Genomic DNA, 24,287 nt, shown 5'->3' on the forward strand with positions numbered 1-24,287 from the left:
GGCCAGATGTGGGGGCGTGGCTACAAGAGGGGGCCCAGAGCTGGGCTGCCAGGCTCGTGTTGGGGCGCTGCCATTGAATTGGCTGGGATTCGGTTCGGCTGTGGCAGACTCACTGGAAGCTGCTGGGAGTGTCCTTCCTTCCTGTCAAGGGAGGCCATCCTGGGCAGGGCACAGGCTCCAAGGACAATGGCCGAGCCATTCTGGTGGCCTCCTCCCAGCCAGCTCAGCCAGGGTTGGGACAACATGGTGCGAAGGACACCGCCTCCCGTCAGTCCAGTTCCTGAGCTGCCCGGGACACCACTGCTCACATTCTGTCCCCAAAACATAGTCACATGTTGGCTTCCAGTAGCCAAAACGGCTGGGACACCTCGTATGGATTCTGGCTGCTGTCTGCCCAGCTCTGAGTCAGGAAGAAGGTGGATGATGTGGGCGACAGGGGGTCTCCGCCAGAGGCGCCTTCCAATAGCCTGCTGCCTTGGGTGGCCACCTGGTCTCTCTAGGCATCTGCCTGCAACGTGGGACAGGAGAACCTGCCTCAGGCACTTGGGGTGAGCCCGCGTGAGAGCTCCGCGACGGTGGAAGCCAGGGCACGAGGAGGCTGTGGAGGGTGGGCAGAGGACCACCCCGAGGGGAGCGGGAATGGGGAAGGCGGAGGGTGAGGGGCTGGGGAGGCAGGAGCGGCTGCCAGCGAGCAGTGGGGCGAGGTCCAGGCTGCAGAGTCAGTGAGAGGATCAGTGACACCAGGGAGGTCAGCCGGTGCGGAAAGTGGGTGCAGAGACCAGAGTGACACGAGGAAAGGACAGCTGCAGAGTGAGAGGCGCCCGAGAGAGAGAGAGAGAGAGAGAGAGAGAGAGAGAGAGAGAGATAGGGGTGGGACACGTGGTGATACCTGGTGATGTGTGGGCGGGGCTGCGGCATCCCCAGGCACCTGTGGGGGCCCCGTGGGAGGGGGGTGTGGCACAGAAGGGCAGCGGAACAGACCCGCTCCCCAAATCTCTGTAACCGGAAGGAAGCCAAGTCACCGGAGCCTGGGTCACGTCCAGGCAGGACGCACGCAGATCCGGCAGTGATCACGCCCCTCTTAAGAAATTAGATAGAGCTTTATTAAATAAACCAAGTAGAAACGCGGCTATTTACATCCAAGTCGTCAGTTTGAGCTCAAGTGATAGGCAAGGCACAATTCTTCCTGTCTCCAGCTTTAGAAAAATAAATCGCACGGCCTGGACCAAAAGGCCTGCGGTAGGTTCACGCTTGTGGCTCAGAGTCCAAGGGGACGACTCCCCCCACGCAGCGACCCCGCGGGCCGGGCTCGGGGTGCGCCTCCAGTTCTTCCTGAGAGCGGCACAGCTCTCGGCCCAGGGCGGAGAGGCCGCGTTCTGGAGGCCTCGGGTGTTGAATGAACAAGGGGGCATCTTCTAGACATCTTCTCCTTCCCGGCCCCTTCCTGGAGGGCAGGCCCACCCTCCTCACTGGCCGGGTCTGGCTCCGTGGCCTGCTGGGGGGCTGCCGCGGGGAGACTGGTGCCCACACGGGGCAGGCCAGAGGCTCAGGGCTGCTGAGGTGCATGACCGTGGTACAAAAGGAGGAAGGGAGAACACTGGGTTTTGGTCTGGTGCTCGGGCGGAACACAGTGGCTTCTCAAAACAAACAAACAAACCAGAAGAAAAGGTCCCGGTCTCTGGCTCAGGGATGTTTTCCTAACTATGACTCCGAAGTCCCTGTGTGGGTAGAGAAGCCGGGATAGGGAGGAGGAGCCAGACCCCAAAGAGCACCTCGATGGAGCTGCGGCCGAGTCCAGGAGACGCTTCCACGCGCAGGAAGCAACCACAGAGGACGCCGTCTATATTCACAGTGGCCCCCACGGAGGCAAAGAGCAGCCCGGCTCGTGGCTCCTGTGGCCCGTCGGCGTCTCCCGGTGAGGCTGAGCCAGTGTGGGGTTGGGCCCCGTTGGCGCCTACCTGAGGCCTCCGTGCAGTCACGGGGCCAGCTTCAGACATCGTGTCTGCTTGCTCCCCTCATTTCCTGGCAGGGGCCAGAGTAGGGGAAAAGTAAAGTTTCCAAGGAGGGGAAAAAAAACCCCACAAATGTTAAGAAAAAATCAAAAAGTCCTTTCCCTGAGGCCACTTCAGGAACATCCCTTACAGACCACTAGTGAAGGGAGCTTCGCCTGCTCAAAGTCTCGAGAAGGGAGTGGTTCCAGAGACTGCGGGGAAGGAAAAGCGTTAAGTGCACGTTGTCCAGAAACCCTAGACAACCGGGCACAGAGGAATGAGCGAGAGTCTTAGCCTTTGTAAGATTCTGAAGTAAGAACAGAACAGAAAACAAGAGCCAACAGAAAGCCCTACACGGAAGGGTGAGCTAGCGGGCACAGCCTAAACTATAGGTCTACAAGAACACAGCAGGCAGCGACACAGGCCTGGGCCAGGGCTCGGGGCCCAGGGGTCCTCCAGGCCGGGCCCACCGTGGGGGCGCAGGGGCGTCAGGGCCCGGCCCACGGACTAGTGGGAGGGGTACGCGGGGCTCCACAGCCCCGACGGAGGGCTGGCTCTGCGGATGGGAGGCAGTGCGTTGAAAGGCGTCGGCGATGAGGCAGCAAAATCTAGGGAGGAAAGAGATGAGGTGACCAACAGAGCATATGGGAGAGCTCGGTGCTCCACAGGGAGCCCTCTGTGCCTGCACCGGAACAGCCGCTAAGGACGCATCCGCTGCCCAGCTCGGCCATCCCCCTGACCGTGCCCCCAGGCAGCCCTGGGCCAGCGATGTGAGGTCACCCAGGGAAGGGGTGACAGCTGGACGTGCCGAGAGGCTTGGAGCATGAGCCCTGACCTCCCGCAGCTGCGGAGTGAGAACAAGCAGTGGGTCTTAAAACCACATGGGCGCGTCTGTGGGTCCATGGGGCACGCAGGGAGCGGGGCCTGTCCATCTGGGCAGGAACAGCCTCTCGGGCAGAGAAAGCCGCATGAACAAAGACTCCAGGGCCTGGAGCGTTCAGGAGGTAATGCAACTACTCCACTATGGCTCTGACACACAGAGGGAGGGGTTGGAAGATGGGATTAGAAACGGTGAGCGCCCATCGTAAGGATGGCTGAATGACATTTGTGGAAGACTATGATTCCAGGGGTCCAGGATGCACGTGGGATCTGGTTACCCAGGAAAATGTATCTATATACATAACTGCATCCTTTTCCAAAAAGTTTCAGACTCTTTGAAGCCTGGCCATGCCTCTTTTGGGTCAGCGGACACCATTCAAGGATTCCTCCTATAGGGGAGAGAACCCTCAAACGGAAAAGATATAAAAGCCACCACGTGCAGCTGTGAAGGTTGGGCACTACACAAGATTCAAGGGACACCGCTCACAGAGAGAAGTGTCCCCTGGAGTTGTGTAGGATCACCAGGGCCTCAGGGTCACCAGAGACAACTGGACTCGAAGAGGAATGGCTCCTGTGATTCTCCCCCATCTGGGAGATCCATCAGCGGGACTGTCCAGAATCTTCACCTCTGAGTCAGTCAGTTCAACCCAGCTTAGAGCCCTCTGCAGCAGCCCCAGCAGGTAAGAACCAGTCCCAACATGCACCTCTGCAGAGACGGCCCCTGCTACCAGCCCTCCACCCTCCACGGTTCTGCCGGGGGAAAGCTCTCCTTGCCCAGGACCAGCTCCCAGATCTGCCTTCTGGGCCTCACACCCCAGCTGCCACTTTTGTGTGGGGCCAGAGCTTCTGAGACCTGGGGTTCAGGGCCTTGATCCCCACAACCCTCCCTCATAGCCCCGGCTCTGCCTGGCTGCATCCGCAGGGTGGTGACTCACAGTGGGGGCTGTGGCGAGGGCTGGCTCCGGGGGAGAGGCCTGGGGGTGCAGTGAGCTCCCGGGGTGTGCAGACCGTGTGGTAGGCTGCAAGACAACATGCTGGTTAGAGTTGGGGTCAGGGGTGGGAGGCAGCCCAGGGGACACAATGCAGCCCACCTCACCTATGATCATGACAGCAGTCCCAGCCAGCAGGGCAAAAAGTGTGAAGAACATGACCTGGTAGGAATCCAGGAAGTGCTGGAAAAGGCTGGCTCCATCTGTAGTCAATGGAAAGACAAGTTACCAAACGGCCACATGGAGTCCCCTTGTGTCTGTGCGTGGCCGGAGGGTGAGGCGGCCTGCCTGAGGCCTGGGGCAGCAGCCGGTCCTGTGGGGCTGTCACTCCAGCGGTCCGTCCTATTCCATCTTGGGCCACTTGAACCAACCCGCGTCCACCTGAGGCCCTGCTGGGAGGAGGGTTCAGTTTCCATACCCATTCCGGGGAAGAGCAGAGCTGTCTGGGGGAGTTCGGAGGGTAAGGGTGGCCCGGGAGTCAGCCACGTGCCCGGAAAGGCAAGGCAGTGTGGAAGATGTCAAGCCAGGAGCTGCCGTCATGAAAACGGAGGTCAGGGTTGGGCAAAGGCTCTGGACAGGGATGTTGCCGCCCTCAGAACTGAGCCCCATGCACCACGGGAGCCCGGCATCAGCTGTCCCAAAGCCACTCCTCCTTTGGGGCCCTGCCTCGGGGTGGCCCAGACTGTGGCTTCCTCTTGCATCTCCCTCTGCCTCAACCTGGGCCCCTCCTCCTCCCCTAAATGGGCTGTCCTGAGTCAGGACACATCCCTGCTTGATGGGAGGAAGGAGGTGGCCTCTTCAAGTGCCCCTGACATTGGCCTTAACCCTTCAGGCTGTTCCTCTCCAGACCTGACCAGGACACTTCCCTGCTCTCAAGAAAAAGCCCAAGCCCCTGGCCAGGGGTTCAAGCCTCCTCGTGGCCCGCCCCCTCACCCTGCACCTCACCCCAGGGCCCTTCTGACTGCTCGGCCCTCCCCCTGGCTACTCATCCTTCCAGACCTGAAGGAAGCAGTCCCTTTGAACCACACCCTCAGGCCAGCAAGTGTAAAATCACCCGCTCCGTGTGCCCCCCACTTCTTGAGCCCCATGTTTAGGATCATTCCTTTCTCGCTGCGTCTGTAATAGTCCATGCCCTGTTTGAGGTGGGGGCTTCTCAGGCATCTGCCCAGCACACGCGCTGCTGTGCAACAGGTGCTCGTACACGACTGCGGGATAAATGAGGCATCCGTACTGAGCACCTACTGTATATGCTAGGTAGGCCCTGTTCTAAGTGCTGTCCCCACATGCAGTACTCAGCTCCCAGTTGGGGAAGACCAGCGGAAATTATAATTAGTTGTATTAATTATTCCCTAGGCTGACAGTGGGGAACAGGGCTATGGAAGAAGGAGAAGGATTTACGTGGGAGTAAGGTTCAGAATTTCCTAATATCTGAGCAGGGAATGTGTGAGGAAAGGTGGGTTTGACTGAGGTGGGGACGTGGCCAAGGGGCTATCGGGGGGAGAGGCGTCCCAGGCAGAGGGAACAGTGTATGCCAAGGGCTTAGCTGGGAGTTGCACGTGTTCCCAAAGTAGGAAGAAGGCCAGCGTGGCTGTAGCAAGGTGCCCAAGCGGGGAGACAAGTCATCAATGGTTTGGGGAGGCAGATTATGTGGGGCCCGGCCTTTCAAGACACTGGAGAGGCTTGGGCTTTACCCCCCAGGGGAGGTGGGCGCCAAAGCAGTGTTGAGCAGAGGAGGGGGTACAATCCAGTCACATTTCAACAGGATCCCTCTAGCTACCCGAATGGGCCAAATCCACTTTGTGGGACAATCTGCATTTCTGAGTCCTCCAGGTCTTGACCCGCCCCCCTCCTGCTCTCCTGCCCATATTTCCACCCACAGCCAAGACCACCCGGACCGGCCCTCCTCGCCCAGGTCCATCCCAGCGGTGTCCCATCCCATGACTCACGAGGACCAGGCCCTCGGCGATCCATCACAAAGGCCACGGTGACCGGAATGGTGAGGGCTTGGTTAGTCATGGGGCTGGAGAAGGTCAGGGCGGTGGACAGAGGCCCCTGACTGCCAGCTGTGGGATCCGAGATGCCGACTGTGTATGTGATGAAGCTGGGGAGCCCCAAAGACTTTTCCTTCTCAAAGGCCAGCACAGCCGGGGACCCTGATTTCACCTGGGAGAGACAATGCGGCTGGAGAGCGGCACCCCCACCCCCGCTTCCACCTGACATGCTGTGCTTCCCTCTGGGGCCCAGACGGTAGGGGTGGGGACCCTTCCCTGGTCCACCTTCCTAGGTAGGCGATGACGCCTGGGTACTTCTAAGTGACAGCGTGAAATCTGCAAAGTCAGGGAAGGAGCATACTGTCTACACTTGGGAGTGTTTTTAAGGAAAGGACAAATCAATATCATTGAATTCTAATCAAGTGCTCTTTAAAAAAATGCTAAACCAACATGAACTACCACCAAACGCCAACTTTCCAAGGCAGCAGCCTGGAGCTCTGTTAATGGCCGATCACCAGCAGCTCAACCCCTGGACTGGCAGACCCTCCACCAGCAGCAATGAATTCATCGCCGTCTCGCTCCAAGAACGTTCATCCACGTCCACGTTTGCTGCAGTGAGACCAGGGATACGGCAAACGGAGGAGCCAAAAACCCCTTTGTCACATCACCCCAGATCTCTTACCGGCCTGCTGGGCTGCGGGACCTAGGACATCGTTCACCCGGCATTCAGCAGATGGGGACACTGAGGCCCAGGGCTAGGGACTCGTCCCCAGTTGCGCGGGCGTCGGTGATAAGTTAGGGATTATAGCGTTTCTTCCTCCCCCATGTCAGTGTACGTTCCTGCACTGACTTCATTCACTGAACATACTAAGTGTTCACTGAGCACATACTATGTGCTAGGTACGCTCTGTGCTAAGTACTGCCCTCGCATACCGAGCTCCTGGTTGGGGAAGTCCGGCAGCATTCCCAGTAACTAATTCAATGATACAAGCTCACAGATAATGGTATGGGGGAAAAGAAAAGGTTAAGGGTATTTACGTTTAAAAAATCTTTTTTTCACTTTTTAAAAAAAATTTTTTTTTTTTTATTTTTATTTTTGGGACAGAGAGAGACAGAGCATGAACGGGGGAGGGGCAGAGAGAGAGGGAGACACAGAATCGGAAACAGGCTCCAGGCTCCGAGCCATCAGCCCAGAGCCTGACACGGGGCTCGAACTCACGGACCGCGAGATCGTGACCTGGCTGAAGTCGGACGCTTAACCGACTGCGCCACCCAGGCGCCCCTTTTTTCACTTTTAAAGAGAGGTGGTCCACGACTTCCACATTTCACCTCGTCTTCCCTGCCTTCCGGTCCTTTCCAAGGCCCCCGGCTCATGCATGGACGCCACTCACCTCCAGGTTCTCGAGAATCTCCACGGTACCAAAGACCTTGACCTCAGAGCTGGTGAAGTGGTTGCTCAAAAGGATTTCAGCCTGGTCAGTGTAAAGCCCCGGGCTGAAGGGCACCTCGGCACCAACGTGCTCGCCAGAGATGTGGCTGCCGGGGATGGAGGCAGTGACCAGCAGCGCTGTCTTCTTCATGCTGAGGTGTTTCAGCTGCTTGTCCGTCAGCCTGTGCATCGTGACTGAGCAGAGGTACCGGCCTGTGGAGACAAGCAAGCTCTGAGTTGTCCCCTCTCCCACCCACGCCCGGACGCTGCACTCTCTCCTTGCTCCTCTAACTGCAAAACTCCTACGCATCCTTCAGAGCCCAGGTGAGGCGTCACCTCCTCCAGGGACCTCCAGGGACGTCCCTCTTCAGCACCCCTGATCCAGCTTGGACACCCTTTCTGTGACCAGCACTCTCGCTCACTCCTCAGAATCCTCTGCTCGCCAGATCCCCACTGCATTGACGTTGCCTGGGGAAGGAACGTCTGGGCCAGCTCTGCACTTCAGGGCCTAGCCATCCTGGCTCTCAGGATGGGGGTGAGTAAATAATGAACGGATACCGTGACCCGATGCTGAGCTACAGGCTGAGCTGGAGCGGACTCCCAGGATGGCCCGTGGCCCCAGATAACAGCAGGAAGTCCTGTGAAGGTGTGGATTGGGGCTACCTTGGTGTTTGTTGGACCCTCCACGCCTGGCCCTGGGTAGATAAATGCGTTCAATGCACACTGTTGAGCAATGCCCTGGAAAGTACCTGGAACCCAGATGCCTGGGCTGGAGTCCCCTCCGTGCCCTTGCCAGCCAAGTGCCCCTGGGTGAGTCAGCCTCCTTGCTGGCCTGGTTTTCTCGGATCAAGTGGGAATAACTTCACACCCCCTCACGGGGCTGCATTAGCCAATAAACAGGGCACGGGACCATCAAATACCTGTTCTGTCCCTGCACTTGGGCCCCACACAGGTGCCCTGAGGACATACCTCCTGCATCTTAGGCAGCGGCCTGGGTGCTGACCCCGGGCCATGGCAAGCTGCAGGCTGGGCTTATTATGGTCTGGTGTTGTGCCCTCGCTAACGCCTCCTAATTAAGACCGGGCTGCATGTTCTTGGAAGGAACTGAAGAATGGTCCCAATGCTCATCGACACTCATTATCATAATGACACTGGGCAGCTACTGTCGAGGACTCGATAGTATATGCTGGGCACTGTGCTCAGCATATGGCAGGAACTATCCTACTGAACCCTCGAAGCACCCCACATGGGCACCCCCCTTCTCAGACACTCCGCACCACGTGGCCGGCATGCCCGGGGCCAGGCAGTCACTCCAGCCCGTGGCGCGGGCATCAGGGGCAGTGGAAGTTCTGTTTGGACACACTGTGGGGCCCTTGGCTAGTTAACGAGGGCCCTTCTGCCCAGCTCTCGCTTGCACCACTCAGCTCTAAGGCATCATCCTTCCCATTTCACAGAGGGAGGCAGCCTTAACACCCACTGGCCCTGAGGTAGGAAGAGCAGAAAGGGACCTAAACCCGGGCTTTCCAACTCTGAAATGTGTCCTGCCTGCTGCGTGTAGGTGGGTGCCGAGGACAGCCAGCGCCCAGCATTGGACTGCCAACCCCGCCCGGCGGCCAAAATGAATGACAGGCCAGAGTGGTGGCATCGACCGTCAGGCTGGGCTCCTGACAGACATGGCCCTTCCGGACAGATGGCTGCCCTGAGCCCGGCACGCCAACAGGAACCTTCCATGCAAGCCAGTTGTCCCATGCAAACCCCTGCAAACGTACCCAGGGTGGCGTCAAATCCTGGTTCTGCCGTGAAAACGTCACGCGCTGGGAAATCGAAGACATCTTGCTTGAACTGGAGGTGGCAGCTAATGAGGGATTCTGGGTGCAGAGTCTCAATGGTTTCCATCTGGGAGGGAGAGCACTCACCTGGAGAGGGGAAGGGGTGAGAAGGGCATGGGCCAGACCTACTAGGCGCCCCAGCCCGGCCCCCCTGCACAGGCTTCTGCATCCGTCTGTTAGAGCCCCAAAACGAGGGAGCAAGAGCAGGCCAGGTGCAGGCTAGCCGGGCCATGAAACGCCCCACATTCCTTCCACACAGGGCCCCCCGAGGGCTGCCCAAAGCTTCGTGACAGCACCACAGTTTATAAGAGCTAGGGAGAATTCTAGGGGGGAGGAGGGTCATTCCGAATCGTGGGCAATTTCAGATCAGAATTTCAGCATTTGGGCTACAGAGCCTGCGTCCCGCAGCACAGCAGATGGGTCGGGCCCACTAATGCACATCGTCTGTTCCTGTCGGCAGGGGGAAAATGGGCAATTTATTTCTGGACTTCAGGAGGGCAACAGTTTCCCACTAATACACTGAGTATCATCTCGGCAATTGTGCAGTATTGGCCCCGTGCCCTGAAGTAGGAAAAGAGAGGTTATATGATGCAGAAAAGCTACCTCATCAATCAGAACAAGAACAGTGGTATTTAATTCCACTGGGTACGTGGTTTAAAAAAAAAACAAAAACAAAAAAAACCAAACCAGCCCACATTGATGTATTTACTTCTGGAAGTTGCTGTCCAGGGCTGTCACGGGCAGGGCCAGGGTCGGATGTTCTATACATGACTTAGAAAAGGTAATTACAAAAACCAAAATCGGCCGCGAGGCCTGCTAAATCATTACTGTCTTCGGATTACCAGCAGTCAACTGGGGCTTTCTTTACTCGGCTGCCCTGGGGCTGAAGTGGCACTTCCAGCTCAGACACAGGCAGCTTCTGGGTGCTGGGCTCTTTTAGAAAGAACACTCGGATTTCGAAAAAGCTGTAAGGAATGGGCCAGCAGGGGTTAAATGCTCTCTCTGCCTTTGGCGTGGTTTAAGCAGGGCCACGAGGAACCTCCTCCCTGCTCGTGCGACTGGCGGGGCCCCTCCCCAGACCAAGCAAGCCCCTCACTCTTTACCTCTCAGGTTAGAGCCTCTGTCTCCCAAGGTGACGGTCACTTTGGAGGCCTCCTGGAAGCTGGTCTGGCCTGGGCGGACGGAATGGGCCACGATCCTTTGAGGGACACCGATAGCTATCTGGGGAGGGAGCCGAGGCAGCTGCACTGAGCACCGACCACATGTGGGCTCAGTGACGGGCATTTTTGTGACCTCACCCCGTTGCCTGGGATGCAGGCACTGCCCATTGCACAGGGGACAAAACTGAGGCTCCACGTCTTTTTGAGACTTGGCCAGATGTGGCAGAACTGGGCTTAGACCCCAGGCTGGTCAGACTCTGCCTCCCTCTGAACGAGCTGCTTTTCCTAACAGCAGAGTGCGGTGCTGAACAGCAGGTCTGAATGCATTCAGTCTGGGGTGGGCTGTGGGGTTTGGCTCCTGGGACAGCGGCAGATCACTTCTCTATTCATCACTTTGCTTAGTCTTTCAGCAATGAGAGAAGGAGCCATTTTACTTTACTGTCATTTATTCAAAATAAATCAACCTGACCAAAAGGCAACTCACATAGCCTAGGTATTAAACGCCCCTCCAGACTCCAGTCTTCCCAGACTTTCCCCTGCTCACCCCCCTTGGCCCAGCCTGCACTGGCTGCACCCAAACACCCCAGTCGTGTGCCCCTCTTAAGCTGGGATCACCCTCCCTCCTCCCCCTGCAGAGCCTGACCCCATCGGCCCTCGCAGGCCCAGCTCCAGCATGGTCCCCTCCAGCCGGCAGGCTGTCCTCCCACCTCTGGGCAGGCGCTGAGCACTTCCTGCCTCCCACAGGATTTCTAGCGGAACGTGATCTCGTAAAGAGCAGGGATGGGGTCTCACTCCTCCCCAAAGCCCAGTGAGCTCCTGTGGCTGACACAAGAGCGCAGGCAGGCCGTCAGGCTGGCCCCATCACCTCCACGCTCACTGGTGGGCACCCACATCCGGGCCCTGGTTCTTCCCACCTTCTCCTGTACTCCTGGCTGCCTGCCATCTTGTCCCTGCTTCCTCTGCCTCCTCCCCCGACACCTGGCAGAGGGGGCCCAAGGCCTCGCTCTGGTATGTGCTGCATATATGTGCACCTGTCCACTCTCAGGTCTTCCAGAACCACGTCTGTGCTGTGGACTCCCACCCCATCTCCAGCTTGCTGTCTTGGAGTTCCAGAAACACCTGCTGCCTCATCACCGGCCTCACCTAGAGGAGCTGCAAATGCCTCCAACTGGCCACGCCTCCATCCACTCATCATCTTTCCCCAGCGCCAGCCCCTCCTTCTGCAACCCCCTACCGCCATCAGGGCAAAGGACCGACATCTACTTTGTCACTCAGTCCAGACGCCAGGGAGGTCATCCCCCAAAGGGTTCTCCCTCAACCCCTACTTCCAAATGGTCACCAAGCTCTGATGACCCTCCCTTAGTTTCTGCCCACCCAACAGGGCCAGCAGAGTGCCCATCCTGTCTCCTGGCTCACTACCCCTGCAGCTACTCCCCATCTCTTGGGCTCTTAGACTCCACCAGGAACTGGATACTCATTCCAAACATTACCTCTGATTGTGATCACTCTTTACTTAAAAAAAAAAAAAAAAATTCTGATAGGGATGCCTGGGTGGCTCAGTCAGTTAAGCGTCCGACTTTGGCTCAGGTCATGATCTCACAGTTCCTGGGTTCAAGCCCTGCATTGGGCCCCGTGCTAACAGCTCAGAGCCTAGAGCCTGTTTCAGATTCTGTGTCACACCCTCTCTCTGTCCCTCCCTCCAAATAAATAAACATTAAAAATTTTTTTACAAAATTAAAAATAAAATAAAATAAAATAAAAAAAACCCCAAAACCCTGATAAATCCCTACTGGGTCTGGCATAAGCTTCTCCTCTTTGCTCCAAAATAGTAACAGGTGCAGCTAATACCTACTGAACATGTGCTGGGTGCTGAGTACCATTCTAAGTGCTTCACACAGGTTAACTCTTAATCCTCTTAGCCCTCTTACCTCCATTTTACAGACACAGAGAGGTGAAATAACTTATCCAATGCCACAGAGCCTCTCAGTGGCCTGGCTGGGATTTGAACCCAGGCAGACTGGCCCCAGAGCTCACGTGCTTAACCAGGAACTACCCAGAACACAATGTGCATCACACGATCTGACTGCAATGCCAGCCTCCACACTCCCCCCACTGCCTATGTTCCAGCCATCAGGGCTCGACTCTTGAGCCCTGCACACTTTTGCCTACGCTGTGCCCTCTCCTCCAGCCCCCCTCCCATCCGCCCCTGCCCACTCTCCGCGGCTCCTCCTGGGAGAGCACAGCTTTATTAGTCACAAGGTGCCTCTATCTGCAACCCGCTCACCCACTGCAGAGCCCCGGCACTAAATATGCAAGCTATTAGGTTAAACTGCTGGATTCGATCACGTGCACGCTGGCTCTAAAATGAGACACGTTTGGAACGCAGCCAGACGCTGCTCATTGATTCATTCTCGGCTGGAGATAAATAGAAGAGAGAACAGTTTTGTTCACCTCCAGAAAGACTCAAAAAGTGACTTGCCGGGGAGGCTTAACTTTGCCGGTGATGCCAAATGGCCACACCGGCCCGCCCGCCCCGAGACTCCTGGGGAAGCGCCCACAGGGGACACTCGTGCCCTTGCGCCAGCGTGCATGGGAGCTGGGGGGCGGCCCCAGGAGGTCAGCCCTTGTCATGACACCATTTTGAGCGTGGGAGGCAGGGGCCTGGGAAGGAAAGGGAACCTGTTCCAATCCCGGAGGAAGTGGGGAGCAGACCCCAGACTCACGACTCCGGATCCTGACTGCCTAGCAGGGTGCTGGTGCTTCTTTTTTTTTAAAGGGAAGGGTGCCATTCAGGATAGAAAGCCGAGGCTTTTACCCCAAGAGGGTGAGCCACGTATGCCCCGAAGCCCTACCTCCTTGTAGGTTCTCAGGTGCCCAGCAATCTCATAGTAAACCGTCACAGATCCTGCCTCTTGGGCCACAGCCACGCCCGTCCTGGGGTCGATGCGGAGGATGCTGTGAGCTGAAGAGCTCCAGGTTCCGGAGAGGCCTGGGAGAGAAAGCCCTGGCTGTCACTCATCTTTCCCACGTCAGCCATTCCCGCCCAGCCCTGTCACCTGGGTGACACTGCCCCACCACCATGCTCCACCCTGCTCCCGGGGGAGCTCACTCATCACCCTCAGGGTAGAATCCACGCCACTGGCCTCTGCACCCTGGCTCTCGCCCCCGCCCCCCACCTCCCCTGGCTCCTGGCTGCGGCCACCTGGAGCACACCTGCTCTCTGCCCGGCTGTGACCCTGCCCAGAGTGAACCTCTGGCCCTATGTTCACTCCAGTGCTTCCCTGCTTGGAATCTCTTGATCACTTCCTTGTCCTGGGATGACCCGGGTGCTGAACCTCCCCACGCACCACCCCTGCCCACCCCTGCCCACCCCTGACTGTTTATCAACCCCTTTGTGCAAACAAAGCAAGCGTCAGGTTCAAGAGCGTTTCTCAGTTAAAAGCCAATTGCATTATATAACAGATACAACAAAATAACTCAACAGCCACGTTCTATTTCTGGCAATTGTATTTGCTTTCTTTTAAGGGCAGTGTTGAATGTCTTTTTGAAATGAATTTAATTAGGTAAAAAAAAAAAACAAAACCAGGGAGTCAAATTGAAAAAAGAAGTTGAGTAACATAGGTGGTGAATCTACAGGTGGCATGGGAACAGGCCCGATAGCTGTTCTCTCCTTACATTTGCTTCCAGATGTAGGCTGTTGGCGATACATGGTAACCACTAGCCACCAGATGAATTAAAATGAAACACATAGCTCCTCGGTTGCATTAGCCACATTTAGAGTACTGGATCGTGAGTGCCCCGTGGCAGACAGTGTAGATATGGGATGTTTCCACAGTGCTAGAAACTTCTAGCGGACAGGGCTATACGAGCGCACGGGTTGGCCAGCCTCCTCCACAAAGGGCCAGATGACCCATCTGTTGGGCCGTGCGGGCCCAGAGGTCTCTGATGCCAGCGCTCAAACCCGGCAGTTGGAGGGTAAAAACGGCCCCTGACAACATGTAAATGAGGGTGTGCCAGAGTTCCCAGGCACTTGTGTTTGCAAAAAGAGACAGCATGCTGGATTTGGCCTGTGGTTTTCTGACTCCTGCTCTTGAACGTCATGCCAGCCCTGCTTGTCTCACCCCCATGACAGGAGCCCGCTCCCATCTTTGGGGCTGCCCCGGACTCAAAAGGAAGCCCCTCACCCCGACCCCGGCCAGTATCTCTCTCTCTCTCTCACCTTCCAGGCCGACAAGAACTGTGGCCAGACAGAGGACGTCCCCCACCACCACCGCTCCGGACAGCTCCGGGGAGATGGCCTGTAGGACGGGCAATGGGACGAAGTCGGACAGGCCCACGTGCTCCGTGTCCCGCACGCTGAGCAGCGTCAGGCCCACGCTGATGGTCCGGACAATGCAGGTGTTGTTGGCGACGCCCTTCCCAATCTGCACGAACTCGTCTCTAGGCACAGGAGGGGGATGCGGGCTCTCAGTCTCAGGAAAGAGCCCCCAACTCCGGAGGGAGAAACGTAGTTGAGTCCTCTGCTGGGCGAAGCTTCTTGCTAACGGTGGCTCCAGGGCGTCCCTCCAGCTTAAGTTTACCAAGCAGCTACCCAAACCTGGTCTCATCTCATCTCCCCGGGGGAGGAGCCCATGGCCCACAGCACATGCCCCACGTCCCAGGAGGGAAAGCTGAGGTCAGAGGGCAAGGCGAGCTTCGAGATGCTTGCTGGTCCCTTCCCAACAGGGAACAAAGACATTCTCAGGAGGCATGGCCTCTGCCCACTTCCTCATGGGTAAAACGGGGATAATATGTACCCACGTCCAGGGCTGGATGTAAGCGCTAAACCAGGTCAGTAGCTATAAAGCACCGAGACCAGTGCCTGGCACAGTGAGTGCTTGGTCAACACCAGCCAATGTCGCTCTGGTGGAAAGGCCCAGACCGGCAGCTCTGAGGGGTAGGGTCTCTGCCTTCGTCTCCTCCGCCACGCCGTCTCTCTTCGGAGCTCCCGCTGGTCTCTAAGAGAGAGGCTCAAGGGCTGGCGGGACTTCTGTGGGGTAGCTGAGGGGCTGGGAGGAGCTGGCTCCATTTCCTCCAGGGTGGCCAAGATCCCAGACTCATGGATGGCCCATACAATGTGCAAAGAGCTCCACACTTTGCCAGACGCCTTCACGACTATGGCTTCAGCTGCCGGCCCCAAGGACTAGGCATGTTCCCCGCATGACAGGTGTGGAAACAGAGGCCTGGAGAGGTGAGCTGCCTTGTTTGGGAAGGCGCCACAAAGGCCAGAGCTAGGGCTTGAACAGGCTCCAACTCCAAGCCCCAGTTCCCCACCATGCTAAGCCCCCCTACACCTGGCCCTGGGCGCGCTAAGCAGGCCTGTGAGGAGGCCAAGTTGCAATGGTCACCCACACCTGGATACAATCTTCTGCCCCCCATAGGCCCTAGAACCCCTGCCCAAGCCATCCTTCTTCCTATGCCTGATGCTTCTCTCTCCTCCTCTGAGCTAGTCTGCATGCCCCCGGGGCAGTAGTTCTCAACCTTTAGAATCGCCTGGAGGTCTAATTAAAACAGACTGATGGTGGGGCCCCTGGGTGGCTCAGTGGGTTAAGCGTCCCACTTCAGCTCAGGTCATGATCTCCCGGTTTGTGAGTTCGAGCCCCGCGTCGGACTCTGTGCTGACAGCTCGGAGCCTGAAGCCTGCTTCGGATTCTGTGCCTCCCTCTCTCTGCCCCTCCGCACTCACGCTCTGTCTCTCAAAAATAAACATTAAAAGAAACCCCAGGTTGTTGGGGTATTTACAGGGCCAGCCAAAATGAATCGCATGTGGAGCCTGGTGTTCAAACCCCGCGTGACCCTGAGCAAGTGGCTTGACCTCTCTGGGCCTCTACAAACAGGCGGCAGTGAGATGTCACGTGGAAAGGCCTGTACACCCACAAGGGGATGCAGTGAAGGTCAGACCCCTTCCTCCCCGGCACCAGAGCACTGGAATGTGTGTGCCTTGCTCTGACCAACTTTTATAAAGTCTGTGATCACTGATTTGCATCCGCTGATCACAGGGCCAGTGCAATGGCCAGTGTGGCTACGTCTCCCCTGCAGTCGGCTTTCACGGGTACACCAAAGTTTATCACAAACCCCAACACCTGTGTCTCACCTCCGGCCCGCCATGGGACATCGCCAACAGCTTCCCGCCACGCGGTAGTACAGGCTCTGTGCCCTGCCTTCCCCTCACCGCTGCCTCTTGCCCAAGCCCAGTGCTCCCCCTGTGGTCCCGCAAGCATGACACGCTCCCTCCTCAAGACTGCAGGGAACAAAGCTCTCCTTCCAGTGGCACGGAGGGTCTAGTGGACTCAGCCACCCCCATACATCAAATCCAAGTACAACTGACACACATCTTCACGGGGGAGATGAGCATCACCCACACCCTACCTGTTAGTCGCAAAGCTGAGGACCGAATTGTGAGCATGGAAGGTATCTCCGGAGTTGTCATGGAAGTGGACAGTGAAGGTCACGGTCATTCCCAAAGGCAGGGCTGCCAGAGCCTCCTTGTTCTGGGTGTGCAGGGTGGGGCTCATGGAGAGCCTCAGGTAAGACACAGGAGATACCTGGGGACAGTGAGCAGGTGTGGTGATGACTGCCCTGGGGACCAGCCTCCCAGGGAGGAGTCACTTGCCCCCAGTGGGGCCCGCCTCGGGAGGGATCGGGAGGCTGATCGACTCAGGGGTCATGGAAAGAGAAAAGGCCTTGGTCCGCTAAGCGTCCCAACCTAGCGACAAGAATCCCACCTTCCCACACAGTGGGCTGGCCTCACTAGAAGAAAACCCCCCCAATCTACAAGAGTCAAAACCCATGACTTTGAAAAATTAGATCGTTATTCACATTGGCAAAAATTTCCCCTGGGCTTTCGATGTTCAGTTTCCTTCGAAAACCTGGCTCTCTGGGTGTTTAAAGTGGAAGTAATGCCCAGCCACGACGTGCCGACAGGTGCTCCAGGGAAAGAATCCCAGAGCCCAGAAACCCAAGCTCCAGGGAGAGCAGCCCTGGCCCTCCAACTCCGGGTAAAATCTATCCTGGCCAGAAAGTTAGCTCCGCTCAGAAGACCCAATTTCTTGGATAAAGATCGGCGGGTGCAGCGACCTCTACTCAGCTGGTGCTCAGTACATACTTGCTGAGGTAGGATGAGCAGGAAGCTGCTTTCACCGACTCAAAAACCAGGCTGAAGGTTCCCTGCCAGGCATTAATTACGGAAACAAAAAGACATTAATTAAGGAAGCAGATCTGTGACCACGGCAAAATCTCGAACGTGAAGTCATGTATCTTGTCTGTCACCCAGGATTCAGAAAGTGGCTATGACGAGATAGTGGAAGGAAATTCCGGGGACCCGACCCGAGGATGCTCGAGGAGGAGAAAGTCCCCGTCACCACGGAGCACGGAGGGCAGAGGGACATGGGAAGCGCCGTGATGCGGCCGGATGACACGACCTGAGTCCGGCTGACCAGACCCTGACTCTCCACCACTGAAGTGACTCACTGAGCGAGTCATTTCCATGGTGAGTCCCAGTGTTCTTGCCTGTAAAATGGGTCACTGAACTGCACATGCTGCCACATGTATAATGCAACCATTTCTGTGTCGGGTGCCCAGCACATGCAGTCAATGTGCATAGGCACCTATCACGTTCCAGGTGCCGGCTGCCCAGTCAGGACATGGGTGCTGGTCCCAGCAAATCACGGGCCTCGCTGGGCCTCAGTTTCCCCATCTATGAAATGAGGCCACTGCAATCAATCTCCAAGGATCTTCCGCTCTGACATCTAGAAGATGCTAGAACTTTTCAGCTAGGACCTCTGCTCCCAAGTTATTCTTCAATAAATTCTTACCTACAATTTCTCAGCTGGAAGGTGATAGATCTATTTTATACCTGCGAGGGGAGATTTTTTTTTTTTTTTTTTTTTACCTCGACACGATTGCTTTTATTACTCCAAAAAGCAGGAAAGCATGAACCTACCTTTACAGCAAAGAGGATGGTCTGGTTGGCCCCAAAAGGCTCTTGGGCAGTCACTTGGATTGTGGACATCCCAATCACGGACCCTGACGTCAGGCAGCCTTTCTCGTCAACATGCACGACAGGAACCTTCTCCGGCCCGTCCAGGACACGGTAGCTCAGAGATGCTGCTCCATCCCTTTGGAAAAAAAACAGACTCGGTTTTTCAGAGTGTGGGAGCGGGTCACAGCAAGGGGCCCGAAATCCCTGCCCTGAGATCCAGCCATCTGGGCTTCCCGATGGCTCCTGGGAGAAGGAAAAGGCCTGATTTTAGCCCCACTGTGCATTAGGACCTGGGTGCTCAGCTCAACTTCAGCCTCATCAGTCACCCACGGGAAACTTAATTTGCAAAACCGATGGTTCCAAAGAGGGCGCTGCTTCTGGGAGAAGAGGCTGAGGCCTGAGCTCCTCTCATCAGCTGCATGGGACATATGCTGTCAAAGATCGTTTCTGGGGCAAACTTCCCCATTTGCTGCCATAAGGCAGCCTGGCACAGTGAAAGACCATCGTCCGGCAGAAGCTGAGTGCAGTCCCAATGCCCCGCAAACAGCTGCGTGCCTCCTCTCTTGGCCTCGGTCTCCCCAGCTGTGAAAGGGAAGCAATGGTGTTGCCCTGTCCTGTTTCCAAGGGCAGGGAACGGGATGCAAATGGGCTGCTGGCTCAGAAGGTGGTTTGGGCTGGGTGGGAGACACATCTCAGTGTTTCATACTCTCTTTCAGGCTTATTACAGAACAAAGAAACACCAGGGAGCAAAGGTGTTCAGCCCCCAGGGCCTGTCCCCCTCCCCGTGCTCTTTGCATGCAGCCCGACAGACCCTCCTCAGATGACCTTAAAGTAAATGTTACTGCTTCTGCAACTTTCTCCCCCATCAGTAACCCCTTGCCTGGAACCTGCAGAATTCCTCTTCATCCTTTAATAGCTCAAGCCTCACTATCTCAGACAGGCCTCCCCTAAATCCTTGCACAGAAGGCCCTTCTTTGGGCCTTGGCTTAACCGTTATACCTTGTTTCGTTGTCCCCTTCTCGTGCCGTACTTCTCGCTTCCCCACCAGCACGTCATGCACCTGTTCCAAGAGCCTAGCACACAGCCTGGCATCTAGACACATGCACGAATGACCACCACATGTGTGCGCTCCACGGAACACGCGAGCACTCCTGTGGTCCTTACAGCCCCTCCCCCACCGTGCAACTGTAGGTCACGTGCAAGTCATTGCCACCAAAGGCACCCCATTTGAATGCAAGGTAGGAATGACATTTGCAGACGTGTTTTACACCTGTGCCTTGTAGACAACGATGTGCATCCCCATCGAGTGGGGGTCTTGTTACGTGCAGGTCTGGGGTGGGGCCCGGGGTCTGCATTTTAACCGGCTCCCAGGTGATGCCCCTGCTGCTGGGTCAGGAATTATTCACACTGAACAGCAAGCCTTGAAGACAAAGGGGCATTTGAAAATTTAACTCTTCCAAGGTAGCACTTCTTTCCCTTTAAGGTAGCGGGTTTGAGCAGTGGGCATTAAAACCTTTCGAGGCTACGGGGAAGATAAGAAGGACCCTTGGGAACACGTGATGCGGAACAGCAGAAGACGACATCCATGGCGGAGAGAGGGGGAAATGCAGAAGCCGCACCCACTTCAAGCCCAGGAAGATGCCGTTCGCTTGAAGCACCCGCGGCTCCTGACAACTTTGACAAATGAGCCGTCGGGTGCCGAGTGCAGCGTCTCAGCCCAGCTGCAAACAAGCGCTGAGTCACGTACCTGTTTGTCTGAAGCTTTATAAACGAGTTGGGCGACATTAATATTTGCTCTGCTTCTATTTCAGGGCTCAGCAGCAGCAGCTTTTCGAATACCTAGAATGGAGGGAGTTTTGTTTCCTGTCATGCGACTGGAGTCACGGCCAGGCACCAGCTCCCCTCCAGGGAGGGAGACCAACGGGGTGGAGACAGGAGGATCACTGTTGCCAGCACCTGTCAGGTGGCTGGGGATGGAACGGGGAGGGCTGACTTTTAAGAGAGGCCCCGACGGCATCTGCTTCACGGAGCCAGGAAGCACGGGCCCCTCCCCAGATTCCCGGTGGTGGGGACATCTCTCTGGGCACGGAAGGCAGCGTAGAGAGTTACAGGACCCAGGGTCTTGCTCAGCTGCTCCTCAATGTGACCATCTCAGAATAACCCCCATCTCACTCCCTCCTGCCACGGTCCTGCGGGATCCGCACAGTGTGGGTACGGGGCATGTTGGCGAACCAGGGCAGATGATAAACCTGGTAATGTCCGAGTGAATCTGATCATCGCTCCCCAGGAGCCCCGGGGCCCTCGACAGCTCCCCAGCCCATGGTTGCTGCACTTATGGTAACTCGAGACCCCTCCCTACATGCACCCTAACTGCCTACCACCCTTCCAAGTCCCTTTCTCTAGGAACCCTTGGAAGGACCTTCCTTGGCATCCGGGTCTGGATGCTGAGCACAGCTCTGAGCTCCCCACTGGCTTCCGATCTGATCAGACTGGCTGGATCCCAAGGGCTCGGTTTTCCAAGAAAACTCCCTCCCTCCCAGCACTGCTATGTTCTGATCGTATATGTAAGTCTAGATTTCTTCATCTGTAAAATGGGTCTAAAACTAATAATCCTTGCCATGTCTGTCTCAAAGAGCCGCAGGATTCCAGTAGCAATGTGCGTGGCAGCACTTCCGAAATGGTGAATGATAAATGACCTTGGGAGCTAGATGGGGTTCTGGCATCAGGGGAGTCCTTCCACTAGGCAGGTGGCACCCAGAGTGGAGCGGCCTGATTTTGACTCGGATGCATGCACTGCACAGGAAGTACATGCAAAAATGTCTCCTCCTACTTCCTATTTGTCTTAAATGCATATTCTTTATTGTCCCTCTTTATTTTATTTTTTTTAATGTTTCTTTCTCAGGGAAAGACAGAGAGGGACAAAGCATGAGCAGGGAAGGGGCAGAGAGAGAGGGAGACGGAATCCGAAGCAGGCTCCAGGCTCCGAGCTGTCGGCACAGAGCCCGACGCAGGGCTTGAACTCACGAACTGCAAGATCGCGACCTGAGCCGAAGTCAGATGCTTAAGTGACTGAGCCACCCAGGCGCCCCTATTGTCCCTCTTTAGAGGTAAATTAAGGTGCAAGAGAGATATTACTTTCCTGTTAACTCAAGTTTAAGAAAAGGAATAATGCAAGCACCAGGGTCAATGGCAACTGACAGGTGGTCTCACCATCGGGGAGAAGCGGGGGGCAATGGGGCCAGGAGGGGCTGCTTCCCATCTCCTGCTGATTTTGGCATATGTGGAAAAATGCCATGTATCTTCAGGACAAGCTGCCTATTGGATTTTTATACATCTTCCTATTTTTAAATGTTCGCAACAAATAAAAATGGTTTCAGAGCACAGAATGAGCCAAATCAAATACATCTGTGGGCTGGATCCAGCATCGCTAAGTCTCTGACATAACCAAACCTCCAACTGCTATCAGCTAGGGAAACTGAGGCACAAAGATGCTCAGTGACTCATGCAAGGTCACAGAATTCGAAGGCTGCAAAGCCCCGTCTTTATCCAATGAGGAGGTGCCAGACATGCTTTCATTTTTAACTGGGAAGAACATCTATTTGCACGTGTCTGTGTTTGTATTTATCTGTGTATACATACGTGTCTGTGTCTCTGCATGCGTATGTATGTTACGTGTCTGTGTGTGTTTGTGTCTGTGTGTGTGTGCATGCACACATGTGCAGCCCGAGGTGAGGGGGGTTGATAAATGACAGTTTCTTTCTTTGAAAATCTTTACCCCTGACTAGGTAGGCGCCTAGGTTAGAAAATGCTTTATTTCTTCTTGAAGAGGGGACCTGATCTGTTTCTTTTCTCACGTTCAGGAGCTGCTTTCAATTTTTTCTTGCAATTTTTTTTAACGTTTATTTTTGAGAGAGAGAGAGAGACAGAGCATGAGTGGGAGAGGGGCAGACAGAGCGGGAGACACAGAATACGAAGCAGGCTCCAGGCTCTGGGCTGTTAGCTCAGAGCCTGACGCAGGGCTTGAACCCACAAACCGTGAGATCATGACCTGAGCTGAAGTCGGACGCTTAACTGACTGAGCCACCCAAGTACCCCCAATTTTTCTTTGCCATTTAAGGCATCCCAGAAGTTATTGGGTCCCAGATCCTTTGTTTCACTGAGGGGCTCCGATAGTCAGGGGAAGGAAGAGGGCAGACTGGAGAGAGAGATGCAGGCACTGAGGCCTGGGTGGGAGAAAAACTGCTGAGCTCCTGGTCCCGACTCAGTGGGGCTCCTCTGGGGGCTTGGAGCAGGCCCCCTCCCTCTCTGAGGCTCGGTTTCCATCTGTGAATCGATGGGTCACACCTTCTCCCAGGCTGTACACACAGCACAGCCCTCCAGGCCTTTCAGGACCCACCACCCACTCACTGCAACCTGGGGGCACACTCTGACCCCTCCCCCCTAAGGCCTCGGGCTCATCATCAAGCAGCAACTCCCACAGCGCCTGCCCCACAGGCTTCGGGAAGCACTTCACGGGTGAGGCAACACTGGGGACTGGGGAATGGCAAGTCCGCCTCTGGTAAGTGGTCTGTGAGTGTTTGTGAAATAAACACAGACAATTCAATTAATGCCCCACTCAGACAGTTCTCTGGCTTCTTTCTACCATGAAGGTGCCTCAGACTCCCAGCTCAGGATTACCCGCTCTTTAGGGAATACATCAAGCTATTTCGGACCTCCTGGACTGCCAGCCACCCGACCCCACCCTATGCCCTCAGGCAGCCCCATCTGCGGGCTCCCCTGCAGCCCGAGAACTCCTCAGGTGTGGGGTGGCAGAAGGGCTGATGTGCCCCCGAATGGTCCCCGGGAGGAGAGGCTGCTGGGTTGGCACCTCCTCTCCCTCTGACGGCGGCTTCTGCCCACCTGTCCTTTACCTGGATTTGGATCTCGTCAGTGAGCTCTTTGGCGAGGCCGTGCAGCTGTCCAGCAGCGGGGTCCAGAGCCTTGACCACCACCCTCAACCCGGTCCGGCCTTTCACCCGGCCGTGCACGTTCATGGCAAAGTTGTACTGTGACGGGAGCCGGAGCGAAGCCTGGGATGGACACCAAACAGGTTCTCAGGGAGGGCCAGGGGCTCCAGTCCCCCCGACATCCACCTGCCTGTTCTCAAAGGCCATCACCTCACCGCTCCAGCCAGGGCCCGCTAACCCGTCACGGGTGCGGGAGGCGGAGTTTCACGAGGTTCATGGGTGCACGTGGGGGATGTTGGGCCAACCCAGGCAGGAAGAGCTTCTCAGAGCCCTTAGCATGTGGGGTGGGTGATGAACCGAGAGGTATTTGCTAGACCTGGCAGTGTTTCCGCGAAGGGACCCTCTATTCTGGGATGTCCGTGTTATGGGAACAGTCTGAGGAAGCCCCTGGCACTGGAGACAGGACCCTCCCTACCATGCACAGACAAGGCAAGAAGAAACCTCTCAAAACCACCCCACACTCGAGTCCTGTATGACCCAGGGAGGGCAGACTAGAGTCACCAGGGCTGGAACCTGGTCCCATTGTCCCATTTCCCCACTGGCTCCCTGGGCCAGACAGGCATGTCCCTTCCATATGGGCTCGTCAACACAACGAGGGGGTTATAACTACTCGTCCAGCTCTGAGGTCTGAGGTCCAGGGTCCCTCTAAGAAGGGCTAAGGGGAGGGGGGGGTGGTTGCCCTCCCGGGTAAATCTGGAAAAAGCCCCAGGGCTGTGAGGCATGGCCTCAGAAAGAAGGTCAGAAGTACAGAGTAAGGGCCCTGACCAAGACCCTGTGACGACCTGGAACTTTTGTGACTTCCCCACAAGGCTGCCTTCTGAAGCGGGTTACCTGCGACGCCCCTCTCTGGCACTTAGCAAGAATGTGCTTAAAGTGGAAAGGGTTGCAGGCAGTCCGGGACCGGGAAGGAGGGAGAGCTAGGAGCCCATATTCCTGGTCACGAGAGGACTGGGAACGGAGGCAGGTCACTGGGGGTGGGGGTGGACAGTGCAG

The 24,287-nt window shown here is 56.3% G+C and overlaps 1 protein-coding gene across 3 annotated transcripts in view; it reads right to left on the reverse strand.

The window, feature by feature from the left end:
• Positions 1-1,081: 1,081 nt before the first annotated feature.
• NUP210 (nucleoporin 210) overlaps positions 1,082-24,287 on the reverse strand; it is a 109,373-nt gene continuing 86,167 nt past the window's right edge. For all 3 annotated transcript variants that reach the window (XM_058725848.1, XM_058725847.1, XM_058725850.1), the window contains exons 28-40: positions 23,199-23,357; positions 20,036-20,127; positions 18,250-18,424; positions 16,677-16,852; positions 14,488-14,708; positions 13,121-13,257; positions 10,212-10,329; positions 9,049-9,195; positions 7,242-7,492; positions 5,806-6,022; positions 3,967-4,062; positions 3,806-3,889; positions 1,082-2,599 (exon numbers count right to left, since the gene is read on the reverse strand). In XM_058725848.1, the coding sequence (XP_058581831.1) occupies positions 2,499-2,599; positions 3,806-3,889; positions 3,967-4,062; positions 5,806-6,022; positions 7,242-7,492; positions 9,049-9,195; positions 10,212-10,329; positions 13,121-13,257; positions 14,488-14,708; positions 16,677-16,852; positions 18,250-18,424; positions 20,036-20,127; positions 23,199-23,357 (1,974 nt within the window). In that variant the 3' untranslated portion in view covers positions 1,082-2,498. The remainder of the gene's footprint in view (positions 2,600-3,805; positions 3,890-3,966; positions 4,063-5,805; positions 6,023-7,241; positions 7,493-9,048; positions 9,196-10,211; positions 10,330-13,120; positions 13,258-14,487; positions 14,709-16,676; positions 16,853-18,249; positions 18,425-20,035; positions 20,128-23,198; positions 23,358-24,287) is intronic.

Source organism: Neofelis nebulosa, chromosome 4 (genome assembly GCF_028018385.1).
Source record: "Neofelis nebulosa isolate mNeoNeb1 chromosome 4, mNeoNeb1.pri, whole genome shotgun sequence".
Taxonomy (NCBI): Eukaryota; Metazoa; Chordata; class Mammalia; order Carnivora; family Felidae; genus Neofelis; species Neofelis nebulosa.